The 16,947-nt window shown below is 33.0% G+C and overlaps 2 protein-coding genes across 2 annotated transcripts; one reads left to right on the forward strand and one right to left on the reverse strand.

Annotated features, from left to right (window-relative positions):
* The first annotated feature begins 6,056 nt into the window (after positions 1-6,056).
* LOC110028640 (cyclin-P4-1-like) lies at positions 6,057-8,577 on the forward strand. The gene is made up of 2 exons (XM_020730570.1): positions 6,057-6,534; positions 8,163-8,577. Exons 1-2 carry the CDS (start codon positions 6,182-6,184, stop codon positions 8,410-8,412), a joined length of 603 nt encoding a protein of 200 aa, XP_020586229.1. The 5' UTR covers positions 6,057-6,181; the 3' UTR covers positions 8,413-8,577.
* A 3,342-nt stretch (positions 8,578-11,919) lies between these two features.
* LOC110028611 lies at positions 11,920-16,624 on the reverse strand. The gene is made up of 3 exons (XM_020730528.1): positions 16,516-16,624; positions 13,232-13,680; positions 11,920-13,111 (listed from the first exon to the last, which is right to left on the reverse strand). The coding sequence occupies exons 1-3, from the start codon at positions 16,622-16,624 to the stop codon at positions 13,085-13,087; spliced, it is 585 nt and encodes a 194-aa protein (XP_020586187.1). The 3' UTR covers positions 11,920-13,084.
* Between the last annotated feature and the right edge of the window lie 323 nt (positions 16,625-16,947).

The raw sequence follows: 16,947 nt of genomic DNA on the forward strand, positions 1-16,947 counted from the left end.
TAATGAGATCCAGAATTTTTACAAACTACATTTTGATCTTGTGAAAGTACAAAATTGAGAAACTTTTCACTCACATCAATTAGGTGAGAATTATTGTCCAAACAACGGCAATGTCAGTCAAGATCTATGCTTGTATTTGCAATAGAATCAATCAAAATAAGTTTCAGAGTAAACTAGTTTTAAGACATGGTTCAAATTTATAGGCAATCTACAATGATTGATCTATATTATTCTAACTATAACATAAAACACAAAAACAAATTAATTAATACACTTATGCAATCGTTATCTTGATAGAACCATGTTGGATGAACCTACTTTACTTGAATATTTCTATATCGATCCACTATGATACAAATGTAATAGTTACAGAGATGAATTGGTCTTAATCCAAACCTTAACTACCAATAAATGAAGTTTTATCTCCACTCGTAAGGCCAATCTCTTTGCATGGCATAATTTCATCGTATCTTATATGGTATAACACTAAATCTAATATGCAGTTGGCTTATTCATGATTAATTCATCTATAAGGGTCTGTTTGGGGCAGTTTGTGTGTTTCAGGATAAACTGCTTATCCTGAAACGTAGCCCGCGGGCGAGCCGCAGGGGTCGACCCGCGGTGCGTTTAGTGTAAAAACCCAAACGCAGTTTCAGATAAGCTGGTGAAACGCACTAACCAAACAGTACGGCGACGTTTTCAAAACGCCGCCCGCACTTATAAGCTGCCTCAAACAGACCCTTAGTTATAAACATTACTAATTACGCACTTATAAGAGACATTCATGAGCCAATTTGCGCTTTTATGCTTGATTTTAGAAGTTACAGTGATGAGAATGATGAAATTCTCTACGACAAATTCCAAGTTGATTTGCATTTTACACCCGAGTTTATGATCAACTCTTAATTTGCATGTTTTATCTGCTATTTTTACCATAATTAATGGGGCATTCATGAGCCAATTTGCGCTTTTATGCTTGATTTTAGAAGTTACAGTGATGAGAATGATGAAATTCTCTACGACAAATTCCAAGTTGATTTGCATTTTACACCCGAGTTTATGATCAACTCTTAATTTGCATGTTTTATCTGCTATTTTTACCATAATTAATGGGTTTTGTTTGAAATGACCTTACATTTTTTCATTCCATCATTTAAATTCATCATTCAAAGTAAGAAATCAATTAATATACAATTTCATTATATAATATTACCACAGCCTTTGAATCAAATCCATCCAACATTAAATTTATATTTTTTCTTTGAAAATCTTAAAAAAAATAAAAAAAATAAAACATATCCTATTTAGTATATAATCGAAAATTTCAAAATTATTATTTATTTATTAATTATGATTCTTTTCCTACATTTTATTTTTGCTTATCACTATGCCATTCATTTATGTATGGAGCATTGTCACAGTAAAATGAGTAAGTCAAATACCATGCAAGGTACAAATGTCAATACTATCTCACTGACATCAAAGACATATTTGATTTCTTAATCAAACAATACTCTATCACATAACATTATTCTTCCTTGCTTTCAAACATGCAGCAACTAATTTGAAGGTATCTCAACTATGACATAAAGCATGATAGCCAATTATGCCTCAATAATCCAAGAAGCAAGAATAATCACTAAAGGAAGGTTGATGGTGGTGGATAAAATGCAGCAAGGAGCCAAGAGGGTCAGTCTCGTGTTGATAATTTTCAGCAAAATTGGTCATAGGAAAGTTACTCAATGACGGGCTAATGATTGGGGTATAAATGCAAGAAGACTTACATATTTCAAAAGAAAAAGAAATAAATGGAGGGTGAGGGTTTGTTTGGGATGGCTTTTTGCAAGCATTGTTATTCATACAATCACCATACTTTTGTTCGGCTACCACTTTCATTTTTTTTAGAAATTTCTATGATGTTAAGCTATTTTCATAACTAGAACTATTAATGTCCTCTTGTAGGACTTCATGAGGAAAAAAAATGATTGTAATTTTCACAATAACTTATTTAAAAGTTACTTTTCCTACAACATTTTTATAATCACATTTACAAAAGGTTAAAATCATCTCAAATGGATCATTAGTCTAATTCCTTAATTTGAAACTAAAGCTGCTGTTGCAAAATCTATTGCATAGTTAATATAGTTACTGGTTACCAGTTGCAGCCACCAAATTCTTAGAGACTAATAACATGTATAAACTTTAAACAAAACTTAACAAAAAAAAATTGAATTATTCAAATTTTATTAGAATTATATATCCGATATCTCATTATTATTATTATTATTATTATTATTATTATATATATATATATATATATTTCAACACATTAGAGCACGTGTGTGGTGAGTTTTAAACCACTGCTTTGGATGCCCAATGTGAGCTGTATTATTAATTTCAAGTATAATTGACTTTTAATGAGCAATGATGCAATATTTTGAAATTGTTATTCGGCCCTTTATTTGCTGTTCTGAAGCTGGAGGAATTCCATCTATTGTTTTCCACATTCTTTTTGCATGATTTGGATTCTGGACTGTCGGTGCACGTGTTGTTGTTCCTCCCGTAAGCCTGTTAGGAATTCAACTCAATAGCACTAATAAAATGAAGAGGCATTCCAAATCTACTTTATGTTTCTCATTTCAAATTAGGCACATAAGGAAAAAAAATACACAAATAAAAATATTGTAATTTAGATGTTACACATGTAAATACTTACGATTGAATGGCGTGAATGGTCTATACATATATTAAAAGGAAACCAAATATCGATTTCTCATGTGTAATCCAGCCCCATGATGAGAGTCTGCGTCATGTGCTTATAATTCGACCCTCACGCGCCACAGTAGGGATCAAACATTTGCAAGAGGGGACTTACAGTGACATTGCCTACCAACTGGACAAGGCATGCGGCACACACACACACACACACACACACACACATATATATAAAAGTGTGGCCAATAATTAGAAAAAACTCGACTTTATTGTGGGAAATTAAACAGTCAACCACTATGTCACGGATAAATATGTGAGTTTAATATAATAGAAATAAAAATATTAATCATTTTATAAAATCGAGGAAAAAAGATCTAAAAGCTATTTAAATTTTGCAACATCAAATGTCTCAATTAATTATTATTTAAAAAAAAAAAACGAATCACTCACTAAAAAATTACGCAAATTGAGTATATACTTTAGTTAATAATGGTGGGTCTAATAGTAATATGTGTAAGCAAGTACAATCATGCTTATGCGTGTACTACATTAGTTTTATGAGAACAGTTGGGATAAGATTGTGGATCACTTAATCTAGACTTAAATTATTAGATTAGTGGTATCCTTTATGGTTTTTGTTATATCATATGAAAATGCATAGAAGTGCTTTGGGTCTAAATTTGTGAGTGTGTGAAGGAGGGAGCCAAGGAAAACAAGCACAACCAAAAGTTGTTAAATGCTAAGTCCAGGAATTCTGTTAAATAAAAGGTGAAAGGGAGATTTGTGAGAAGTGTTTAAGAAGGGAAGATGGTTGAGTAAATAAGCAGATGCATCAACTGCAACCATCCAAAATTGATAAGGAATTTGGCATGATTTAATAAAGTTTTAGAAATTTCTATAGATGTCTATTTTTCATTTCCGGCATGTCATTCTATTCAGGTGTATAAGAACAACTGATTTGATGTTGTATGTCATGATTTTGAAGATAAGTTGTTTTAAATTCGGTATTGTCGTCTGATCTTAAATGTTTAATATTTATATTAAATTGATTGCATAAGTGTTTGTGAAAGGAAGTAAAGCAGCAAGTAACATTAAATTTGACAAGTAAAGGAAAACACTAACAGTAGCGAGAAAATGCATCAATAAAGGTAACGTAGTACTTGTAGCCATTAAAAGAGCGATACCCAAAATATCAGTATGTAACATTTTTAATACCATGAAGAATATTAAAAAAGGGAGAGGAGAAAAATTCTCAGAGGAAACATATGTTTTCATTCATATATTTAGTTGTTACATTAAGCTAGGTTTATAGACTCTGGATTGGCATATGTGTAAATACATTTGAGCGCAAAATGGTAAAGACACAATATATTGGATGTAATGCCCTAGGTGTTCCCATGCTTTCATCGAAGGTTCATATAAGTTCCTTTAGGGGAGAATGATTAGGGGGATGAATGACTTTACACTTAGAGACAAAATGCAAAATGATTATATCCGTGAAAGTGTTGGTGTAGCTCCAGTGACAAATAATATTAGAGAAAGTCGTCTTAGATGGTTTGGTCACATTAAATGTCAACCATCTGATGATCTGATTAAAAGAGTAGATGTTTTAGATTCTACTTTTGTTAAGAAAGACAGAGGTAGACCTAGGAAGACTTGGGCTTATTGTATAAAAATGATCTTAATTTATTAGAACTAAATGAAAATATGACACTAAATAGGACGCAATGGAGTAAAATGATTCATGTAGCCAATGCCACGTGATGGGAAATACAATATAAAAAATTTGCAAAGTAATGTTATATAATGTATTTGAAATACTTTATAATCGTTTGGTTTTCTGTAAAACAAATGCAGGATTTTATATTTTTTGTTTGGTTTGAAGTAGATTAAAAATAATGTAATAATTTATTTAGGAAGCGAGCACCGATAGGCTATAGCAGGCCGCAGGCAATTGACGACCGGCGACGGGCAGTGGGGGGTGGCGCAGTTTGCTGATAGTATTTTACAGTGTAATTTAAATTCGGTTAACTCAGCTGAATTCTACATTCAACCAAAATGAATATAGAAGTGAACTTCAAATTCCTTAAAGCTTTACATTACACTTATACCTCTTCATATCAAACACATAATTTCTTCAAATTCTTGTGTATCAATAAAAGTACACCACAAATCCTTCGAACCAAATAGCCTCTTAATACCGCTTAATTCGCCTAAACCTGAATCATCAACATCTGATATAACAATCGTCAGCCTTCATAAAATCTTAATTAATACTAATCACTAAAGTTCTTTGAAAAATATTTCAAAATTCCTTTGAAATTAAAACTCTTCGATATCCATTTAAATTAAGAGTTATGATTTTATCATAAATTTTGATATAAAAATAAATGAAAGAGAGTGTTTGATTTGTAAATAATAATGTTTAGTGTTCTTTGTGCAATTGCCCAAAAATAATATATTTGCATTTTTTTTTTGTCAAATGACATCAGCATTTTAATCGAAAAAAATCATGCCTGCTCCAAATGCAAATATGGTCAGAAGACTGAAATCTGCTCCAAATGAAAAAAATCATGCCTGGCCCAAAGAACTTGATCAAGCTTGACCAACTCGAAATCGAAAATGGCTTAATCAAATTTAGGCTATTTGGATTCGTTCTAGCTTGAAATCTGCTCGATATGGCTTGAAATAAAAAGCATGATGGCTCAAACTAAATTATTTGGACTGGTTTTAGCAAGAAATCGGCTCATACTCTGTAATATTTGATTTTATTTAGCATTATATATGATTTATAAATAAAAAATAATTTGATCCGATCTTGAGCCACTTCATGCCGGTCTCTCTATCGCTCGAAAAAATTCGATCCAAATTTTTTACTCATTGGCCAGCTCGTTTATTTAGCTAAATTTTGAATCAATTTTCTATAGATTATGGAGTTCAAGTTAAATTCACTGCTCGGATGACTAAGAGAAGAGCTAGAGAGACAGAGAGGACAAGAGAAGTTATAATATTGTTCAATAATATGGTTCATAATAACCCAAAAAAAAATTATAGAATAATAATATATAATATTGTTCAATAATTAATATGTAAGATATGCATTAATTTCCTACAATTTAAAACTTAATGATCTCCCTATTAAGACTAGGAAAGCTTGTAAATTATATTTAGTTGCATTAATGGAGCACCTTCCCTTTCCATAGAAATTCTGAAATTATTTTTTTTTAATTTTTAAACAAATATGCTTATCATTTAAGATGGTCATGCTTTTCCAAAATTTATTTTTTAGGTTAAATAAATAAAAATAAAAATTATTTAAATTAACACACCAATAAGCTGTACAGTCCTCCAGCTCTCCCCTCAGTCCAAATTTAGAAACAGAGAAGCCTCCCCTGTTCCCATTATATCATCCTGCTCTAATCTCCTCTGGTGCAAATTCCAAGCAGAACAAAGCAAGCAATCAACAATGTCGGAGTCGGTCGCCGGCGTTCCTCCCGTCGTAACTACCATCTCCACTCTCCTCCAGCGAATCGCCGATCAGAACGATGCCCTAGCGGCCGGTCGCTGCAACATGCCTTCCCAGCCGCCGCCTCCCGCCGCTGTGGCTTTCTGCGCCTTCGAGAAGCCGGATATCTCAATCAGATGCTATCTTGATCGAATCTTCCAGTTCGCTCACTGTAGCACTTCCTGCTATGTTGTCGCTTACATCTACCTCGATCGCTTCCTTAGTTTTCATCCTTCTTTCGCTATTGACTCCTTCAATGTTCATCGAATTCTCATCACGGCCGTTCTAACTTCCGTCAAGTTCATGGAGGATCGGTGAGTTCTTGATCTCTATGTTTCTTGTCAGGCTCAATTTGAATTTTAGGGTTTCTTCTTGAATCTAGATATTCAACTCTGTTCAAAATTCGTCTCTATTCTTTTATGAGATTCTTATCAGTAATAACCATTTAAAGTCGATTTTACAATGGGTTTTAGCAGAAATCTGACAAAATTCGCACAATGACGGTTTTGTTTTTTCAATTCTGCTGTTTTTTTTTATTTCTATTTTTGGCAAAATTTATAATGTTTTCAATTTAATTTGGGATTCCGGGGTTTCTAACTTGTATTCTTCTTCTTGTTCCATGTTAGGTTTTTTGTTTTAAATTTCTCACAAAACCAACTTAGATGCATTTAATCAACTGTTTTCCTTGATTAATTACTTTAATGCCCTTTTCCCTTTTCTTCCAACTTAACAACTAAGCGTAGGTTGGAATTTCTTGTACGAAACTCCGCTGTCCTTAAAATCTTCTGTTAAGCTAAATTATTGTGATACGAAGATCAGCATTGAGTTTCAAGTCCTACCTTCTAACATATCTTCCTACAACCACAGTGATGATGACTTACAACTCTCGTGTTACAATCATCTTATGGCACATGTTCTGTAATTAAGGCACTTAATAAAAAAAAGAAATTTAAACTGTGAAAACACCACACAATTCTTATGTATTTACATATCTAACCCCCAAACTTCAATATTTACACTTTTAACTTCTTGGAGTCAATGTTATAAACTTATGTAATTTGTAAATATATAAGAATTGTGTGTATATACGTAAATTTAATTTTAAAATATTTTGAGTAAATTTTATTTACTTTTTTTAAATCATGAAATGTGATTCGGCATTTTCCCAACTAAATTCAACTTGGAATATAAAACAATTATTCTTGAAAGTATAAGAAAGTTTTTTCATTTGGTAAGACAACATTTATTTTTATTAAAAAATAAGTATGATTAATTATCTTGATTTTTATCTTATAAAATATAAAAAGGATGCCTTGCGGCTATAGAAAAATGTTCAATATTCCATATTAAATATAACACATAATATTCTTATCCAATTTTTTCTCACAGTTTGTCATGACATGACCTGATAACAAATTATTGTGTTAACCGAGTAAACATCACCACAACAATGCTAGCTTTTTAAATGAATAATAACCATTGGTCCATTAATTAGTTAGCTACTAGTTGTATGTTAGGTGGTTAATATTGGTGATTCTCAACTGCAAAAACATACAAATAGTAGAAAAATTAGTGTTGAAATTGGCGAGAAGTCCCATAAGTGGAGAAAAATGTTAAAATAATATCTTGTCTTTGTAGGTAGTCATTTCTGTCTTAAAGTTTATAGAAGCGTCAATTTAGTTTCTAGATTCTTTTACTATGAGCAGAAATAGTCGCAAGAGAGACTTTTAAAGACATATGGACTAAAATGACCTGATTAAACAATCAAAGGACTATTTTGACACTTTGCTCTTACTATAAGTATATATGTCACATGAACTTTGCCATCTCTACATTTTGGGCAAGCCTTTGGGGGTCCATCTCTCCTGAAATTCTAGTTTTTCTATCAAAGTGAACCATATAAAAAAACAAATTGTAAACAAAGTTTTTTGTTTTGTTACAGATGTTACAACAATGCATATTTTGCGAGGGTTGGAGGGGTGAGTTTGCATGAGATGAACTATTTGGAGGTCGATTTCTTGTTCGGGTTGCGTTTCAAGCTCAATGTTACACGAGACATGTTCAACTCTTACTGTTCCTACCTTGAGAGGGAGAAGAATCTAACCAACCCGAAAATTCCACCGAGGTTGCATTGTTTTCCTTCAGAAGAAGAGTCGAGCAGCAGCTGCAAGCAGCAGCAGCTCATTGTGTGAGAACTGCCTTCTTTTTGCTCATAGATGAATGAATACATTGAAGAGTTTGTAGAATATTCATGCATAGATGAAACTTTAACACTGCTTTTAAATCCCCCCATCTTTGTTTTTTTTTTTTTTGGATTTTATGCTTCATTTTGGTCTGGAGACTGTTAGGTTGGTTGAACGCACTGTTGTGATAGTCTGCTGTTTTTGAATATATACTAATATATATACTTAGTATATATAATATATATACTTAGTATATATTGTCCAATACCAAGATATTTAAGTTAAATTCAAGTTTACTAAATTATGCTGTTTGGTAATATTTTAGTTACATCCATTACCATATATCCAACACCAAGATATCAACAAGGGGAAAAAAAAACAGTTAGTTTTACAGAGTTCTTCACCAAAGGAATCCTTTTAAGGTAATTGTAGGTTGAGAAATTAATGCTGTTTCATACTATTCGTTTGGTAGTTGGCTGAGACGAGCTTTGCTGTTTCTTGGTGGCTGTTGATCTGTGGCTTTTGGCCTTTGTGTTTATACTGGTTATGCTAGTGGCCCACTTGATGGGCTGATCGTTGGAACTATGGTTAGTGGAAATAATTGGGTGAGAATATTCTATGCAAAATTTAGTAGGTTCATTTTTTAAATTTCTAAATTTATTTTCTAAAAATAAAAATAAGTGGGCATTTACATGCATTCCACACAATTCTTATATATTTACATATATAATTCCTAAATTTTTATATTTACATATATAAGACTCAAACATTTCATATCACATCAAAAATATCACCATCATTAACTTCTTCGAAGTGAAATACACATTTTTTTATGTATGTTTTTTAAATACCAAAGCCTTATCAATGTAAATATCAAACTTTAGGTGTTTGATATGTAAATGTGTAAGAATTGTGTGGTATCTATGTAAGTTCCCCAAAAAAAGAATTACCAGCATAGAACTAACTTGTTCAATGGAAATTGTATTATTATATTTGTTATAAACATTAATATATTTACATGATAAGCGATGTTGCAAACTTTGACTAGGCACAATGTTCGGTAAAATTTCAGCAACATTTTTGGTAGATTATTTTTCATCTTAGGATATGTTAAAGGCAGCTGCAGGTACTTTTGAAGGAGCAGCTGTAAAGCTGCTACAGAAGAAATTGTTTTTCAAAAAGTTGTGATGACTATTACGAATTTATTTTATTTTCAAAAAATTTTACTGTAACTTTCCGACAACCACCGCACTTTAATACTTCATATTGAAGAAATTTCAACCACATAATTTTTTAAGAAAACAACAAGAAAGATGTTTCTCAAACAGAGAGTCGTAGTGGCAGTCTGAAAATCAAAGAAGGCTAAAAGATGTACTGGTTTCATCTTTCTTTAAGATTCAATGTTATGAACAGGTTGGCTGAGAGGTGCTCATACCTCCCATCTTTGCAAAATCTTCTTCCCAAATAAAGTAAGATTAGCCATAATTAATGATAAAACTTAAATAATTTTTTTTAAAAATGCTTTCCGTTCTACTTTAATAAAAAATTATTTAAGTATAATATTTTACAAAATTCAACAAAATAAGAGGGGAAAAAAAATCTTGTTTGTTTGGGCATTATTTTACAAGCAGCAAGTGGGAGAGATCTATAGATTCAAAAAAAAATGTTTTCCGTTCTACTTTAATAAAAATTTATTTAAATATAATATTTTACAAAATTCAACAAAATATGAGGCGAAAACACTTTTGTTTGTTTGGGCATTATCTTACAAGCAGCAAGTGGGAGAGATCTATAGATTCAATACACGCAAGGCAATTATTTCAGGATTAAATATTAGACTTAAATTGTTATAAATAAAGGGGCATTTACATGCATACCATACAATTTATGTATTTACAATTCTAACATCAAAATTGTGCTTTTCTTTCATTTATATATCACTCAAATCTTTCATATCACATAAAAAATGTCACTCTTTTACAAAAAACATTAAAAAAATCCATCTTTTCATGTGTAAATAAGATGGCATATATGTAAAAATTTGAAGCCTAGGTATAACATATGTAAATACACAAGAATTGGGTGGTATGTATGTAAATCCTCCAAAATTAAAGTATGAACTATAAAGTAATGCATGAAGATCTAGATCATGGGAAGCTATTTAGAGGGGGAGAAAGTAGGTGGATGTGAGCTGAATGTCACTTGTGTATTAAATGAGTAGATAAGGTTAAAGGGCCATGTGAAGGTCTCCCTGTCAAGCAAACAACCCAAGATGCTTTGATTAATCTTTCCTTATTTTCGCATCTAACCAATGCTTTCGTGCCTTTCACGTTCATGAAACCTCCAAAGTATTACAGTGCCAAATCCATCAAAAAAGACCAATGCCTAATGACAGCTATATATTACGACACGGCTCGGCCCGAAAGTTTGGAAATATCGACAAATGAGCGAATTGTCTGACTGATAAATTAGTTTAGTTTCATTTTCTATCACTAACAATTAATCTTCTCAAAGAGTCATTGATGAATAAATACTCTTCTTTTATTGCTCCTTTTCTAGTTTAAAAGTTGAACATGAAATTATTAGTTTAAATTAATCATGAGTTAAAACAACTTAATGAATATTCATACATCTAAATTGTTGTAACTTAAGAAATTAGGAGTCAATACATATATGCTAATAAAATTCAATAAATGAGTTTAGAATTAATTTTTATTTTATTTTTTAAAATGTGATCATTAAAGAATGTCAAGTACATTCTTTATAGCTTCTTATATCAATTTATATATTAAATTCATCATAGGAACACCAATTAAATTTGAATCAATTTTTATATGTCAATATTAAACTTTTTTCCAATTTGTGTATGGCAACCTTAACTTTCCCGACTAATTTCAGGAGGGGGTGGAATTCATTGGTCAAGCATAGTATATAAATCATTTTATTAACATTTTAATATCAACCAATATATTAGTTTATACAATAATTTAAATATGAGGAGAGCACACATCATTTAGTTTAATAGGTCTTGTTGGAATCTTTCTTACGCACCTCCTCAGTCAAAATCAAATTACAAATATTATTATATTTCAGCTTAGATTTATCTGCAGAACTGTTAATCTTCATTCTTAAGCTTTTTCAGCTATTTGGCAATAAAATCAACAATATCAGTGCACATATCTCATCGTCAAAATCAATTTCAACATACGACAATTGATTTATGATAGTATTGAAATCATTCAGATGCTGAGCAACAAACACATCTTCTCTTATCTTTAAGTTGAATAATTTTTTTTTTCAAGTGCACATGTCTGATAAAGCTGACACGAGATCTGCAGTCGTTCTTTCTTGATGAAGTTGTAGGCAAAGGATCTCGACAAGGTTAATCGATTAACCACAGAACCTGTCGATCTAACAGATTCCAATTAGCTTCATCCATCTTCAAAATTCACAAACTAAAAAAGTGGAAATACGCATATTATATGCGGTTTGACAAAGTGTCTACGTCCACGGAGCTGCAGAGTAATTTATTAGCTTGAGGATAGCACCTGTTGATCTCCTCGATGTTTAGAAGAAAGAGTTCTTTCTCTCTTTCCTCGCCTCTCTTTTTATCTCTTGTTCACTACCCGTGAGCACCACACATGAAGAAGGCATAAGCCAGGAGCAAGAACAAGCTACTCCTTTTTCTTCTGCCGTAAGCCACCACACATGAGGAGGAATCCAAGAAGAGAAGCCTGTTGGAGAGTAATTCTTATGTCAATTTTCTTCCCTGTAACCATGGGCCCTCTTATTCTTGTTCAGGCCAAAGAAGGATTTATTGTAGCTTGCCTAAATAGAAGGAAATCAGAAACAGCCTTGCGAATCAAATCCCAACTCAAATTGGAATCAGCCCTTGCTATATCTGCTTCGGCCCAAATAATGCTGTTGCCTTAAATCGCGAACCCAAGAGCGGGAGAGATCGGAAGCAGATAGAGGAAATGCCGGACAAATCGGAAGCAGATAAAGGAAATCGCGAATAACGGTGGCGGGATCCAAATGAGGCACAGGAGAAGCAACAAAGGAATTACTTAAGAAACAAATTAATTAGCTGACTTAATCAACAGTGGACCAGGCTCCACCAATCTCAACATATACAGTACTGTAAATCCTACATTTTGAAGCTGCGGCCATTCTAAACAAACTTCAATGAAACCATAATTGAGCATTCAAACCACCGATAATACTATAATGGTACATTCTGATTAGATATCCTCCTACAGAACTACTGTTTTCTACATTCAAACAACGTACAACGAAACCAAATACTAATATTTTATGTTCATGAAAAGGCCATCACCAACCATCACAGGATACAGATCTACTGTTTTCAGCATTTTACAAGAAAATCACATCGCATCAAGAGCTTAGACCATTACAAAGTTAGCTTTATAATATCAGGAGCACTTGCTAAAAATGTACATTCGACTTGCAAGTCTAAAGGAAAATTAGTATGAGTGAAGATGCCCAAAGTTCTCCCAAAACCTCTTCAACCTCTTTTAGAGTTCTGAGGATCAAACAATGTCTTTAAACCATTTCTTAGCCAAGCTACACCTTTTAACAACATCCTAGCCAAATTGCAACTTGAAAAAATACTTGGGAGAGAGTGTACATCTTCAAGTTATCAACGTCCTACACAAAGAAATCATAGTTCTCCATCGGGATAACACATCTGCATATGAATGTGTAATTTAGTATTGGGTGATATTGGTACCAGAGTTAACACAACGCACGAAGAAGAAAAAACAATCAAGACTAAAGATGAAAACAAGACAATGAAAACAAAACTAACAAGATCCAAGAGAATATCCATGGGCGTCAGCCATGAGGTGGATGCTGGCCGGTGGCTGGAAGGTGTGACAGCACGTGGAATGCCTGATGGTGGGCGGCTGCAAGAGGCAGGAGGGTCCAACGACTGCTGACAAGGGGGTAGGAAGGATGGCAAATGCTGAAGGAAGAATGACAGTATACGATGGTGGCGCTGGAGGGAGTAGCAAATGCGAGCGATTGATGGAAGGGAAAGGCCGGCAGGTCCTGCGATGCTGAACAGAGCAGCAGTTGTGGTTGGCTGCTGGAGAAGGAAGGGAAGTTGGCGGCGGTAGCAGCTGCGGTGGCTATTGGAAGAGGAAGGCAGTTTAGCGGCAGCAACATGTGTGGGTGCTTGTTGAGAGAGGAAGGTCACTCGGCGGCAAGTGTTAAATAGTAGGTGCGACTCTGGAGATGGCTTATTTTGCCTTCTAGCTAGGGACGAGAAAATAAACCACCTTTGAGTCGAACTTCGTGCAAATGGTTTCTATTAAGCTATCGAAGGCTAGTTCTAAATTAAATATGGTCTTCAAACATCCAAATGAGCATTCGAGATGCGTCGTATCGAGCTAAATTCACCAGCCAAGGTTAAGGACGGCCAGGATGGTCAAACCCTAATTTTTCGTCGAGACATATGTTCAAGGGGTTTTTACGGAGCCGAGAGCCATGAGAAATCGTGTCACTAAAATATGACTTCGCAACTTAAAGATGAACATTTTGAAGGTTTCATTTTAAGGATTTTAGTGCGTACGGGTGTTCTGGACCTTCATGTGGGTTTGTCAATTCAAACTCTAATTTTCCATAAAATGTGTGTGGGAGGGTTCAATTACCGCCTTTGACTGCGGGAGGCTCCAAATGAACGTGACATGATCTTTAAATACTAAAAAGAACATTAGATATGTCTTGTGTCAGAATTATCATCACTCAAAGTTGCACTCTCTCGAGTAACGCTAAATCTGCACCAATCCTAATTTCGTGCTCAAAACACATATCGAGAGGTCGTAATGAATGTTCAGGACTACGGAAGACTATGAGTGAGTGAAATATAGCCTTGTAACGTTCGAGTGGACATCCTACACTTTTGACATCAAAATTTGATGACAATACTCTCGTATTAACCTAAATATTCTTGCATCTTCTTATACCTAAGTATGTGAAAATAAATAACAAATAAATAAAAAATTATGAGAAGGAGAACCTCTCATATGCAGGTTATCCTCATGAATATTTCAAATAGAACATATTATTTGCAAGCCCATTTAATTTAAAATCTTTAGGTGATATGAAATTAAATTTAAAATGACTTAAAACAATTTAAAATACATTTAAAAATTTTTACAATAATTTCAAAACTCTTTAAAACATTTAATACACACACACACACACACACACACACACACACACACACACATATATATATATATATATATTTTTAAAAATAATTCAAAAACAACCTAAAACCTACTCAAAAACAAGTTAAGAATCTCTTTAAAAATAATTTAAAACAATTCAAAGAATGTTTAAAACAAGTTAGAAATAATTTTTTTTTTTAAAGTAAGCTTAAAATAAATTGAAATGAGTTAAAACAACTTAAACTCTTAAGCTAAAAAGAAAAAAAAGTTCTTAAAACATAATACTAAAATACTTAAAATAAATTGTATAACTTAAAAGTATTAAATTAAGGTAAATAATTCAAAATAACTTACACACTTAAACAAAATAGTTCTTAAAACATAATACTAAAACACTTAAAGTAAATTATATAACTTAAAAGTATTAAATTAAGGCAAATAATTCAAAATAACTTACACACTTAAACAAAATAGCCTTAAATCACTTAAATATTTAAATCAAATAACTTAAAAATTTAAAACCCTTAAACTACTTGAAACTTCAAAAAGGACTTAATTTTGCAAATGACATATAAACTTCAATGAAAAACTTAACAAAGGAATCGAGAACGAGGACAAAATTGAATGTAAAACATCAACATAAAAATCAAATGCAAATCAACAAACACATAAAGAAACTCTGATTATCACAGTCAACAGTCAAAACTTGAGAGCTAAAATAAAAAATTAATTAAATATTAAACCCTAAACAAAATTCTAAAACACACCAACTTAAATTGTGGAAAAAATACTTAGTTGGATAGATTGTGAACCGTGAGTTATCCAATGTAAAAATAAAAGTGAGGGTCGCACATACTCTAGCTTAGTCAAGTCTAAAAGCATAGGTTAGACTGACAAGTACCCTAGTTATGCTTAAGAACTATGATCTATAAAACAAACAAACTTACCTCTATATAGCACCATTGATGAAGTAACTCGTAGTGAGCAGTGAAGGTGCATCTAACCACTTTTAGTTAAGAAGCTCTCCATTTGTCATTTCTAAGGCATTGAGTGAAGATTTGTGGTCATAAGGTTGGTTTGTAGTTGAAGGATACCAATGCACCCAGATGATGAAAAGCCACGACATCTTGCTCGAAAGATTTTGACCTTACTTTTTGTCAACTCACCGTTCACCTTAAAATATTTAAACAAACTTGAAATAAATCATGTTAAATGAAAATCAAATATAACTAACTTGAATTTGATATTAAAGTTGAACCAAAAAGCAGTTTGAAGAGAAAATATTCTGAAACTATTGTCTCCATGCTCCAAAATTATAATTTTCTCTATAAATTATTATAGTGTTTGAAATTTCGTGCTACGAGCTACATTTGAATAACATAAAATAAGTTTTAGTGACTATCAGAAAATATTTATGTGAAATTTTGCGTAGTGAGTTTCCATGCAGAATAATTTACCAACATTAAATTTTTCAATGTAGAGTCATTTCTCAAAAGAGACTTCCTGAATATGTCGTGATTATCAAATTCTTTCAAACAAGCTTCTCCGTGCTCAAATCAAACTCCTTTTTTAGACTCATTTAGCCAAGAATAATTTGGGTGATAATTAAGATATTTGTCTCAAAATGAACTCAAATCAATCCCAAACTCAAAATATAATTAAATTGACTTGTGGGAATCAAAATTGGCTAAAACTAACTCCATTACCAAATTCCTTTAGTATTTCTCTTCCGAGTAGGTCGAGGTTGTCATTTTGGCCAAAACTTCCAAATTTCGCTCTCGGAACACACTAACACCTTTAGGGCTTCTCTTGTACTCCCACGTCGTAAGGACACACCCTCTCTTTATAAAGTGTTTGGGGTGCGCCCGTGCCAAGAGGAGTGCCTGCGCCTATTAGGGCATCAGTGGCGTCCCCACACCTTGCTGTGAAGTTGGCGCTTCTGTGTTGATCTGACATCCCTTCACCGCAGAAGTAACTAGGACGGGCGCAATGCGAGTGCAACTCAGCTCACCCTTACTGGCCCCCATGCATTAAGCAGTGGCACGCCCACGCCAAAGATGATCGATCTTTCTCAAACGATTCAGACCAGAGTCAAGTTGCTTTGCTGCAGGTGATCTGTGTTAGCTTCATTGATGTTTCGAATGACCTACAACTGCTCCTGCCCATCCACTGATGATCAAGGAGATGACCCCTGCTTCAATCGATAATCATCAATGTTGATATGTGGGAGTAAACCATCCCTCCGTCAACCCCGAGATCTTCCACAAATGAGGAGAGAAGATTTTCCAGAGAGATGAGAGAATCTAATAGAGCTTCACCAAGAAAATCAATGCATATGAAATCATTAGAT

Source organism: Phalaenopsis equestris, unplaced genomic scaffold, assembly GCF_001263595.1.
Source record: "Phalaenopsis equestris unplaced genomic scaffold, ASM126359v1 Scaffold000517, whole genome shotgun sequence".
In the NCBI taxonomy this organism is placed as follows: Eukaryota; Viridiplantae; Streptophyta; class Magnoliopsida; order Asparagales; family Orchidaceae; genus Phalaenopsis; species Phalaenopsis equestris.